The 12225-nt window shown below is 35.5% G+C and overlaps 1 protein-coding gene across 1 annotated transcript; it reads right to left on the reverse strand.

The window, feature by feature from the left end:
* Nucleotides 1–651: 651 nt before the first annotated feature.
* caly (calcyon neuron-specific vesicular protein) lies at nt 652–11333 on the reverse strand. The gene is made up of 5 exons (XM_051887383.1): nt 11169–11333; nt 8809–8939; nt 6810–6926; nt 6547–6660; nt 652–2124 (listed from the first exon to the last, which is right to left on the reverse strand). Exons 2-5 carry the CDS (start codon nt 8935–8937, stop codon nt 1954–1956), a joined length of 531 nt encoding a protein of 176 aa, XP_051743343.1. The 5' UTR covers nt 8938–8939; nt 11169–11333; the 3' UTR covers nt 652–1953.
* Between the last annotated feature and the right edge of the window lie 892 nt (nt 11334–12225).

Consider the following 12225-nt stretch of genomic DNA (forward strand, 5'->3'; position numbering starts at 1 on the left):
CAAATATATTATTCAAGGCATAATTAATTCAAGATTTGACATTTTTATTGTTTTCCCTTTTAATATAATCTGTTAATCCAATTTTTTTTACATTTTTGTTCACTTCAGTCCTTTTTAGTTAACATATGATCTAAAATATTAATCAATATTATTGCTATTATTTTTATCATCATCACCATTGTTAAATAATACTACTTTACTAATGTTAACAAGTGAGACCTTATTGTAAATGCATTAGCTAACATGAACTAACAATGAGCAATATATTCTTGCAGCGTTTATTAACCTTTGTTAATGTTAGTTATTAAAAATGTTCTGTTCATATTAGTTCACATGCATTAACTATGTTAACATTAACAGACACAAATGTTGAGATTAACATTAACTAAGATTAAGAAATGCTGTAGGATTGTTCATTGTTGGTTCATGTTAACTAATGCAGTTAACTAATGATAACAAATGAAATCATACCGTAAAGTGTTACCATACTACTACTACTAATAATAATAAATTATGTGTTATGCCTTCCCGTGAATTTACAGCACTATTGTTATAGAATTAAGGCTCTGGATTTTCTGAATAACAACCGATTCAACATTAGAAGTACAACTGCAGTTGTAGAAACTTGTATGCAATGACAGAACACAGCGCTGGTGAATACTGAAACCTTTATTCTGTTATTATCCATTAGACGGATGAATGTTTGTCACACATATAAATGACTAATACTGCAGGGTTTATGATTTCACCTGCTGCACCTTACAAGAACCTCAATTCATCCCTTCTGCACCAGTCAAATAAATTAGATAGATGCATAAATAAATACACATTAGAACTTTACATGTTTAGCAATTGGAGAAAAAAAACAAAAACATATTGCAATAGATAAATATAAAGCACAATAAATGAACAAACCAGTAACAGAACGTTTGTAAGTTTATACATTCAGCTGGAATTCATTTGATGTAGTACACAAAAACAATTCAAAGGTCACTCATCTTTATTAGGCATTAAATCACATTCTTGAACTTTTCAAAGACTAATTTATAACATTAATTAAACATTTAAATGGCTGCTGGTGCTTAGTGTGTAAATATTTCAGCACACAAACAAACAGAAAAATTATACATTTTCATAAAACCTAAAAATAGTTGTTTACCAATATTCCAGTTTACATTCAAATGACTTGATTTTCAAATCTTACACTTTAATGTAAATTCTAGTATGGTTTTATGAACAAGTTAAGCATGCAAATGTGTATAAAATCTGCTGTTTGCAATCAATTCGTCCTTACGATCAAAAGTCAGATCTCATTTAGTAAAATGTACAAAAAAAAGAAACCAAAACTCGAGTGTAATTCTCTTTTAAATCAAAGACACATTGCTTTAAGACAACAATCAGTAGTTAAGAGTTGATTTAAGGGAAAAAGATCTGAGTTTTTGGAATGCCTTTCCTTGCCAATGCACTTGTTTCTCAGTTGCGTTGCAGTTCATTAGAGCACGATTCACAGCCAACGCACAGTTCATTACATTAAGCTAAATGACTTCAAATGAAACCATAAGCGAGAACTAACGCCTAACAAACGTCGCAGAATTACAAGCAGCATGACTAAACCTACAGTGCCACAGTGAGATGTGCCATCAAAAAAAGTGGCGTAGTGACATTTAAAACGCACACGGACGAGCTTCAGATTCTAGATTTCTTCTAAACGGGTATGGAGGAGCATCGTCAGTAGATTTCTGAGAGGCTGAAAGCATTTGTATTGCAGAAGGCTGACAAAGTAGAAACCTAGAAACCCCTGCAGGCTTCACTTCACAGTTGATCTAAGTAGTTATTCGCATCATATTTCCGTTTTAAACACAAAACACACACACAAACCCTTCCGATTAACATTATCTGGATTCTGTCCTCACAAACCCTTTCAAATGAAAATACAGTGACCATAACTCCCCATTACTTCTCGGGGTGGTTGACCTCATCCTTCATGACCGGGAGCCAGGGAGGAGACAGCTCTGGGATGTTCTTCTTGGCCTGGTTGAGGTGGGTCATGGCGGTGTACAAGCTGCCCCTGGAGTTCTGCTCGGGGTAGTACATCTCCAGAGCTGCCGGGGTGCAGTGTCTGTGCTAGATTAGAAAGAAGACATTTGCAAATAAAGGTTATATCGGAATACATTAACTAGTACAGAGAAGGTCAGGCAGGTTGCCTAATAAATCAAACATAAAGGTGAATGTCACGGAGCTCTGCGTTCCTGTTGATATAGCATCAGTAGAGGAGACAAACTGCTGAAACACTTCTACATTTACACACATGAATAAATTTGGGGACATCAATATTGTATAAATGGACAAAGTCTTTCTATATCCATCTTTTCCAACAGCATTGAGTTGATGTGAAGCCCTGAACATACAACTTAGCACATTGTCTAAAAACAACAAAACATGGAATGCTAGCTTTCAACATACTGAATACTGCATATATACTGTGAAGTGTGTGTACATATATATCGCCACCTTGAAATTATAAGGTTCTATCTGCGTTCTGAGCAGTTTTGAGATATTGAGCTTCAAAATTTTTGCATTCCATACAGCAAAAATGATATGGGGAAACAAGTCTCTTTCATTCATGAAAATGACTGAGACCCTAAATGTATTCTAAACGTACAATATCAAAATCCTCTCAGATTTGCAAATGGGGATTTTTGGAACCTTTTAATTCTATTAAAAGAATTAAATAATTTTTCGCTTGGAATTATAAGGTTCTTTTTTGCAAAACGTGAATTGAAGCAATATTTTTCAAGAAACGCAAACAGTTTACTTATACTTTGTTTTAAAAATTAAAATTAGTGTTGTAACAATGTGTCGACATATATGAGAAAGTTAAATTTAATGTTTTCTATGTCATTTATTTCATATTTTAGGATGAATAATTATTTTCTTGTTCAAGTTAAGCATAAAAGGCAGTGCTAAATGTTTTGTCCAGTGCAGATGTTAAAGGGTTAGTTCACCCAAAAATGAAAATTCTGTCATTTATTACTCACCCTCATGCCGTTCCACACCCGTAAGACCTTCGTTAATCATCGGAACGCAAATTGAGATATTTTTGTTGAAATCCGATGGCTCAGTGAGGCCTCCATAGCCAGCAATGACATTTCCTCTCTCAAAATCCATTAATGTAGTAAAAACATATTTAAATCAGTTCATGTGAGTACAGTGGTTCAATATTAATATTATACAGCGATGAGAATATTTTTGGTGCCCCAAAAAACCCCAAAATAATGACTTATATAGTGATGGCCGATTTCAAAACACTGCTTCATGAAGCTTCGGAGCGTTATGAATCAGCGTGTTGATTTAAATATGTTTTTAGTACATTAATGGATCTTGAGAAAGGAAATGTCATTGCTGGCTATGCAGGCCTCACTGACCCATCGGATTTCAACAAAAATATCTTAATTTGTGTTCCGAAGATTAACGAAGGTCTTACGGGTGTGGAACAACATGAGGGTGAGTAATTAATGACAGAATTTTAATTTTTGGGTGAACTAACCCTTTAATTTTAGGTGGAAATTAAACACATTATTGCAGGAACCATTAGTTTAAGATTCTTTTGGTTTAGACAGAAAGCAGCTACTTTAATACCAGGACTTTATTCCACAGAAAGTAAGACAGGTAAAATGGCTTTCTCTCTAGAGATCAGTATGGACTGAAAAGTTTGTAGACAAACTGTTGGCTTGAGAAAGCCTATAGCCAGAAAGTTTGAAGTAGTTTTGTGTGAATTTGAAGAGCTGAGTGCTCACAAATAGAACCTTATAGAACCAAGTTAGAGTTCGATTTTGTAGATAGAATCTTTTTGTTTTCTAAATAAAAAGTCCCAAAATTTACACAACTTAAAAAAAACATCACATATTGTAAATAAGTTGTCACAGAATAAGCGTATGTGAATAACTCAATTTTGACAAAAATTTTAGATAGAACCTTACAATTCCAAGGTGACGATATGTATATATATGTGTGTATATGTATAAAACACTACCGAAAACATTATTAATACAACATTTCAAACAGTAGTATGCAACATTTTTGTCAGTTTCATTATGTTGCATGTTTAATTCAATGAGTGGCCAATTATCATCTCAGAAATAAAAACATTAGCATTTTTGCATATTTGCATTTTTAATCCAGTTTTTTTTTTTTTTTTTTGTCAGTATGATTAAAAAAAGATGTAAAAAAAAATCAATTTTAAAATGTAAAATTATTTTCATCCATTATCTTGAAAATGTACATTGTGGGATACAATGTACTCCACGCAGTGTGGTCTGGTGCAAAATACCATTTAAGAGAATAGTAGATCATCTGGGCTTTCTGTAATACAGAATATTTGCATAATGTACAAAATATGCATACTATAAATTAAAGATTACTTTGGCAGTATAATATTCCGAAGAGAGCATGTCTTCAACCTACATTTTTTGTCAATGTTGAATAAACAACTAATTTACCATGATATACATACAATAGACTGCTCCTTTCTTCTTTTTGCTTTAAATTTAAATATTCTTAAAGTATATACTAATACCAAAACTAAAAAATTCAAAGAACTTATAGAACTTTTAGACAGAAATTCTTTAATCTTAAATTATTCAACAAACAACAGTACGGCTGTGACTGACTAACTATTTCTATGGAATGCAAACTATGAAAGGTTTATTAGATTTCCAATTTGTAAAACAGATGCTTAGAAGCATAAAGTGACAGTTGAGAAAAAAGTGTTCACGGTTACTAATCCATCTCACAACAAAATAATAGTAAATAAGATGTTTTGTGACTGAAAGACGTCAATCAAGAGACGTCAACATGCCAAAGCTTCCATAAACCTCATTCCATTATAACAAGAGGCAATTTTCCCGCTCTTCAAGTTAGTAACGCTACATTAGTGTGGCACGCTAATTGTGGCAGTGGTATCTGCATCAAAGGGGGAGAGGTGGAAACCCCTGCAGGCCTTAATCACAGTTTAGTCATGGTTAAGACTAATTAAAGACATTCTCGCACTCCGGCAAAGCTTTAGATGCTGTCCAAAGACTGACGATCTGCAGCTAAGCTTTGCGGGGCTGTGAACAAAATACTATGCTAAACGAATATCACACAAACAAAAGATGCAGTTAATACTTAATCGCTCTGCTCCAAAACCTAGTAAGCTGCCTACTGCCTATCCTAACAGAAATGGACTTTCATAAGAGGCTAACTTGAAACAGCATCACACAAGTAATGTCCCTAACCTGAAGCGCAAGGAAGACTCAACTGAACTATATTCCAATACAGTCAATGCAAGCATCGATACAATAAACATATAGACATAATATAGTACATAATAGGGCTAGGATGATACACCTATCTCCTGATTCGATATTATCACGGTACTTGGGTGCCGATATGATATGTATTTTTCAGAATTGTGATTCTACACATATTGTGATTCGATATTGATATGTATTGCGATTTTTATTTGCTTTTCTTAACTGTAGACCAAGGGTAAAAGTTCGATTGATACACTTATACATGAGGTCCGTGGTAAATCCCTAGATGTCTCTCCGTCCACCATTTTTCACTTTCTCGTGTCCACTAGTTAGCGATATGACATCATGTAATACTCACTGATACAACACATATCACCCTCTGCTGAAATAAAAGAGCTAACTTTCCTCCGCCTAGTCTATAAGCTAGGACTAAAATAAAGCAATTTAATATGAATTAATATAGATTCTGGAATAAAAAAAAACTAGTTTAAAATCATTATATATATATATATATATATATAGATAATTAGGTGGGTCGATTTTCCCCCCAGCCCTAAAATATAATTATATATAATTAATTAAATCAGTGTTTTTGAACAAATCAGTTGATTGAATGATTCAGTTACTTATGAAGACAGTCACTTGTTTCGTTCCTGAGCGAGTTAGCGATTTTAAACAAATGAGATGAAAGAATTATTCAACGACGTACTCATGAAGATAGTAGCTGTATCCGAAATTGCATACTGTCTAGTAGGTACTACATTTGGTTTGAAACTTACTTTCTGACTGTTTAAATAGTATGTTCTATTTAGTATGAATATGGGTGATAGTATGCATGAAATTCGAACATACTACATCTGCCATCCTACCAGCATCAACTGCAGAAATGGTTACTAAAAATGCAAACCACTAATGCACAGTGCTGTTGTATAAAAGATATATATATATATATATATATATATATATATATATATATAATACATTTCTGTGTCACTGGTAGCTATATACCACCATTCTGAGATGCTTCCCTCACAGTGAAACAGTAAGATATGTTTTTGAGGTAAAAATCACATTGCAATGTCATATGGGTGGTAACCACAGGCTAGTTTTCACTAAAGCCACAAGTGCAGACATTAGCTCAATGAAGTGTGTGATTGGTCCACAATTCAGACCAAAAATGGTTTACAGAGCAGACCACAGATGATCTCTATCAGCATGGACAGAGCTAATGTGTTTGTGTTGTACTGGGTACCTGGAGAACGAAGCCTTCAGGGCAGCCGAGCTGATCGTACCACAGAGCTTTATACATGACCAACAGCAGCAGACACGCCAGGAACGCCAAGGTAATAATAATCAACCCAGTCAGCTGGAAAACACAGACACTCACACATGTATTCATGCCTTCTATTTTTATTTATATTCACATTTTTGTATTACCCTCACAAACAGAGTGACAAATGCAAGCCTCAAGTAGATTGGGCTTTGTGTTGGATGAATGTGTAAAAACTGCTTTACCTTGAGCTTCTCTGACATCTCATCATAAAGGTTTATGTTTAGCTTCTTGATACTCGGCACATACAACTTCCTCTTCTTCTCCTTCAGCTGATACTCTGTTGTGGTTTTCACAATCACCTATAGCATCAGAGAGAAAGAATGTACTATTAAAATAGTCCACACAATGAACAAAATGAGAGGGGGTTGGGCAGAAACCACAATAACGGGTTTGCTGGTTGTCAACCAGCTATTGTGTTCCTGAATATGTTAAGGTGGATTGAGAGTGTCTACCAGCTTGTGACTGACACACAATGAGTCAAAAATTATTTGGAAAGCTAAAGTAGAGTCAACATTATATCCCAACCAAGCCTTATGTGCTCCAAATGAAGCCAAATTTAGGATTCATTCATTTGAGTTCAGTTTTACATGGTTTTCTTTCAACATTCACTTCCTAAAAACTAGAGCAGTAAAGACTGTATGTATTACGATACCAACCCAGGCTCATTATAAAACATTGCTTGTGGCGACATTTCTTGCACATTTCACGCCACTTCCAAAGTGAAATATCCAGTGAGTATTGCTTAAAATGTTTTCAGTTTTATCTGAAACAGATGAATGTGAATCTCGCAATGTTTTATTACGTTGGTTGTTGTACCTATCATGGCAGTTCGGACATGAAATGTTAACAAAAGCAAACGTGAGATAAAACACATTTGCTGAAGCAACCATGCCATTTTAGCTTGATTTTACAAATCGTGCGTCCTCGGGCATCACAAGTGCCATGCTGTACCAGTTGAGCTTCTGAGCAAGTTTACTACATCAAAAAAGCCATTAATACAGAGCTGGTTATGTGATGCAAACAAGCAAATGCATTAGTTTACAAATCATGCACTATGTTAAAAGTGTTTTGAGGTCATAACATAGTATTGTGCAAGGAACCATGTGAAAATAAGTCTTTATTAATAAATAATCAGTCTCTTTAATTATGATCTGTGTCATTAAAAGTCATTGGTGTTTTACTGCCACTAGTGTTTATTTCAGCAGGAAACTGAAGTGAATTGTATGTATAAGTGTAACGGTGCCAGCTAGTAAGAGCTGTGTGTGTAAACCTCACTCTCCTGATCTCTAGAGGTGCATTAGCGATTGACGCTAGAGACTTGTTAGCACACCCACCTCCCATGCAGGTGACACCCGTTCAAATCCCGCTCGGAGTGGGTCGAGTAGGACCGGTTACATTTGGTGCCATGACCCGGACGGGAGATTTAGGGGGGTGAGTGTAACAAAGGCCAGCTAGTGAGAGCTGTGAAGGTAAACCTCACTCCCCTGATCTCAAGAGCCGTACAAGCGACTGATGCTAGAGACTGCAGTCTTTAGCGTCCTTAATATCACGCCCCCCTCCTATGCTGGAGACGCCGGTTCGAATAGGACCAGTTACATTAGCACATTTTTGGAATTTCACAAAAATGTAGGCAGAGGCACATTTTTCCAATGAGCCTGTGTTGTAGGATATACAGGATGTTACTTCAGCACATTAAAAATGCAGAGAGAGAGAGCTCCTACTACTATATCATTTGTCATCTTTTAGATGAGTCATTGCAAAGTTAAATTCAAACTCTGCTGTGCGTTTCCACCCGTTGCACTTGCCTCCAACGGAGCTAAGAATAGATACAAGCCATCTGTGAGAGTTCCGTCATGAGCGTGTGTACATTTGCAAGATCAGATGGTTTGCAAAGACTTTCAGTGACAAATTGTATCATATTCAGTGACAATGAATCTTGATGGTGCCACATGAATTCGTTCTTTCATGCCAGGCTATCCGCTAGGATCTAACAGGGTGGTTTCTAGCGTGTCTTTGATGGTATCAGTGAATCTGGATGTCTGCCGGTCCACCTCCGGTCTCCTATGACATTCTTTCCTTTATTGAAGTTCTAAGCAGAGTAATGAATAACAGAGGTGCGCTGCTGTCTTTAATATGGCGCTATGTGTGGGTTCTGCTCTCTAATGCATGAATGATAATTACCTTATCAGGGAAAGGCTGCTGTAACTGGCCGACCTCCAGCGGAGTGATGAGGGGGATGTTGTCGAAACCATCCTCAACCGACGGCTGTCTCGTCACCTTTTCCGATAGGTTACTGCCTAGTTTCACCATATCTGAAGCAAACACGCACAATTAGATCTTACATTTGGAAAAAATGCAAATTAACCCCAATATTTACAGTAAAATATCCAACCGAATACTTACACAATTTCCTTTTGGTTAAAGCGCAGTATTTTGTTGGCATTAGTGTAATTTTTTCATTACTTAGTAATTATCTCTTTGCTGGAGAGGTTTTGAACAATCAGTAGAGTATATCTGCACCATTTTCCCTTCAATAGCATCATTTACCAGAGAAGATTTGCATCTGATATTACTGCATCTGTTGTTGGTTGATGTTTTCCATTTAGCACTAGTTAGTCAGTAAATATCCCTCCATTAAGTCTGTGTCTGAGGGGTCTGCTGTTGGAGCTCTGTGATGTTGTTAGTCAGTTACTGTGAATCTCTCTCCATGTCATTATGACTCGGTGTGCATGCACACACACTTACGACTGTGCTAATTCACCAACACACACACACACTCGCTCATGTCTTACTCATTAGCTGAATGAGGAAAACTACCTCTCTCTCATTATCTTCTTCCATCCTAATTGGCTATTATAGAGCTCTCTACAGAATACAAACCACATAAACACAACAATCACTAATGATAGACGGAAATGCCAGTCCATATTAAGCCATTTTGTGATTTTCCGCATTGGCCAATAAAATGCTAGCTTGACTCATCAGACATGGTAGCCCCTATATGCTATTCCCATGATTTCAGTTATTCATTTTAAAATATTATGGAGTGAATTTTAAGTAAAAACAGTATAAAAAGTTGTAGTTTAGCTCAGATTTAGCTCTTTAAAGTGGCTCATATTAGAGGTTAATGAAGCCAAAAATTTTGATTTAGAAATGAAAGGGCCATATGACATACATATTAAAAAACCAATCACTTGATTTTACATGACATTTGTGCATCAAACATGTGACCCTGGATCACAAAACCAGTCATAAGTCGCACGGATATGTCTGTAGCAATAGCTAACAATTCATTGTATGGGTCAAAATTATCGATTTTTTTTTTTTTTCCAAAAATCATTAGGATATTAAGTATAGATCTTGTTCCATGAATATATTTTGTAAATTTCCTACTGTAAAAATATCAAAAATGTATTTTTGTAAGTAATATTCATTGCTAAGGACTTCATTAGGACAAATTTAAAGGCAATTTTTTCAATATTTAGATTTTTTTGCACCCTCAGATTCCAGATTTTCAAATAGTTGTATTTCGGCCAAATATTGTCCTATATAACAAACCATACATCAATGAATGGAAAGGTTATTTATTCAGCTTTCAGATGATGTATAAATCTCAATTTCAAAAAATGTACCCTTATGACTGTTTTTTTTTTTTTTTTTTTTTGGTCCAGGGTCACATTTACCCTGTTGACATGTAGGCTAAACCATACTTTGCAAATGGGGACCAAATATACTCCACAAATCAATCAAATATTTTTTATGTGCTGAAATAGTCTCTAATAGTTTTTCCCATTGCACATTACGTTTTAATGCCAAATATATAAATGTATAATTTATCATATTTATTATCATAGATTATCTAGATATAAGCAGGTTGCTGAAAAAAAAAAAACTGTTTTCATCATAATTAAAACACCCATTAACGCACTGCATTTGAAACCGTATTCAAATAAGTAAATTAATGTTTCCCGTTCTGACACAATCACTTCACGTGAAGCAGGCCACGGAATATAGGCGTATTTTATTGGCTCTTCCACACGAACACCTTACTGGCTCTATCAAGGTTATCCGAGATCCCCAACGTACCGCACATCAGGATGATGTCTGCGGTGTCTCTGATACAGGGTTTGACCACAGACCAATACAGCACCACTGAAACCTCGTCAAACCACAAACAACGTTATAATCGATGATCCAGCATACAGGCAGGACAAACAGAAGCTTTAAACGCGATTTGTAATTCATCACACGCATTATGCGCTCACAACGACCCATCATTACGCAACAGCTGCGCGTTCACTTAAATTATTATACATCAGAATAATGATGGATGTTTTTCATTCTTAAGATGCACTAAAAGAATTTTCGATTGGGAAAATATAATTAACAAAATAAATTCTGTTTCCTCGCGATTTTTTCTAATCTTAGCCGCTGCCCAGAGGTTTAGAAACGACAAAGGCGAAACGATGGACATCGAATAATACAGCCTATGATTTGTTTTTCGTCGGAAATGAATAATGAAATGAAATAGAGATACTCACTGCTCACTGCTTGTTGATGCTGATGCTGAGGGAGCTACTGTTATTATGGCGGTGTGTGTGTGAGTGTGATTCACTGAAGCGCATCCGCTGCCGTCGCTGCTGTATGATGTCAGCTGCATCGCAGCAGATAACTGGCTGGTCAATGTGACAAATTACATTTTACACACATTCACAATTACTCTGAGCATCTGCGGGGGTGATTTATGTGAAGGAAATGGCAGTAGCCTAACATTTTCATATATATAAAGTCATTGGGCTTTACGCGGATTGAAAATGTGGTTTTAAAGCAAGTGGAATTTAAATTAAATGATTAAATGTAACAAGAAAATACGTGACATTTAGCAGTGGGAATGGGAATCGTCTAGTAGGCTATCATTATTTTATTCTTTCTCATCTAGAACATCATAATTTTCTTTTTTCATTACATTCAATATTTTAAATTTATTCTCTCTTTTTTTTTCTAGCCTAGATGTTAAACTATGCAAATTAGTTAAACATAGGCTACATATGACGGCTAGTTCACACTGGAAAGTTTTACAATGTATTAGTTTTGAGTCAAAAGTTTCCCAGAGACATAAAACAGTTACATAAATTCACTAAATAGTCATTGTAGGGGAGACCGGGGATGGTTGCAACACGGGTTAGTTGTAACACTTCCTATTTCTCCAATCAGGAACAAATTACAAACCACCTGATTTACCTCACACATGCTCGGTTTACTTTAGTCCTTATTCCACATGCGGGAAAGTAGAGCCCTGTGGCAAACACAGCAAATTTTAGAGGAGAAAGCTAATTTTGATGTAAGAAAGTAACTTTTTTACTTAAGTTATTTTTGTTATGGCAATTCCTGCTTTGTAGTTAAACTCATCAAAGTTAAATTATGTTTATTGTGTGTCTGTGTAGATATTTTTCATGCAAGTAGCCAATGTTTTGGCTGTAAGGTGAGCTAGTTCATGGCTACAAGACTTTAGTTGTAACATCAATGAAGTTTTTTATTTTTTATTTTTTTTTTTAGTATGTCTAGGTGTCCAAACTCAGTCCTGGAGGGCTATTGTCC

This window comes from Ctenopharyngodon idella, chromosome 1, assembly GCF_019924925.1.
Source record: "Ctenopharyngodon idella isolate HZGC_01 chromosome 1, HZGC01, whole genome shotgun sequence".
NCBI classification, from domain to species: domain Eukaryota; kingdom Metazoa; phylum Chordata; class Actinopteri; order Cypriniformes; family Xenocyprididae; genus Ctenopharyngodon; species Ctenopharyngodon idella.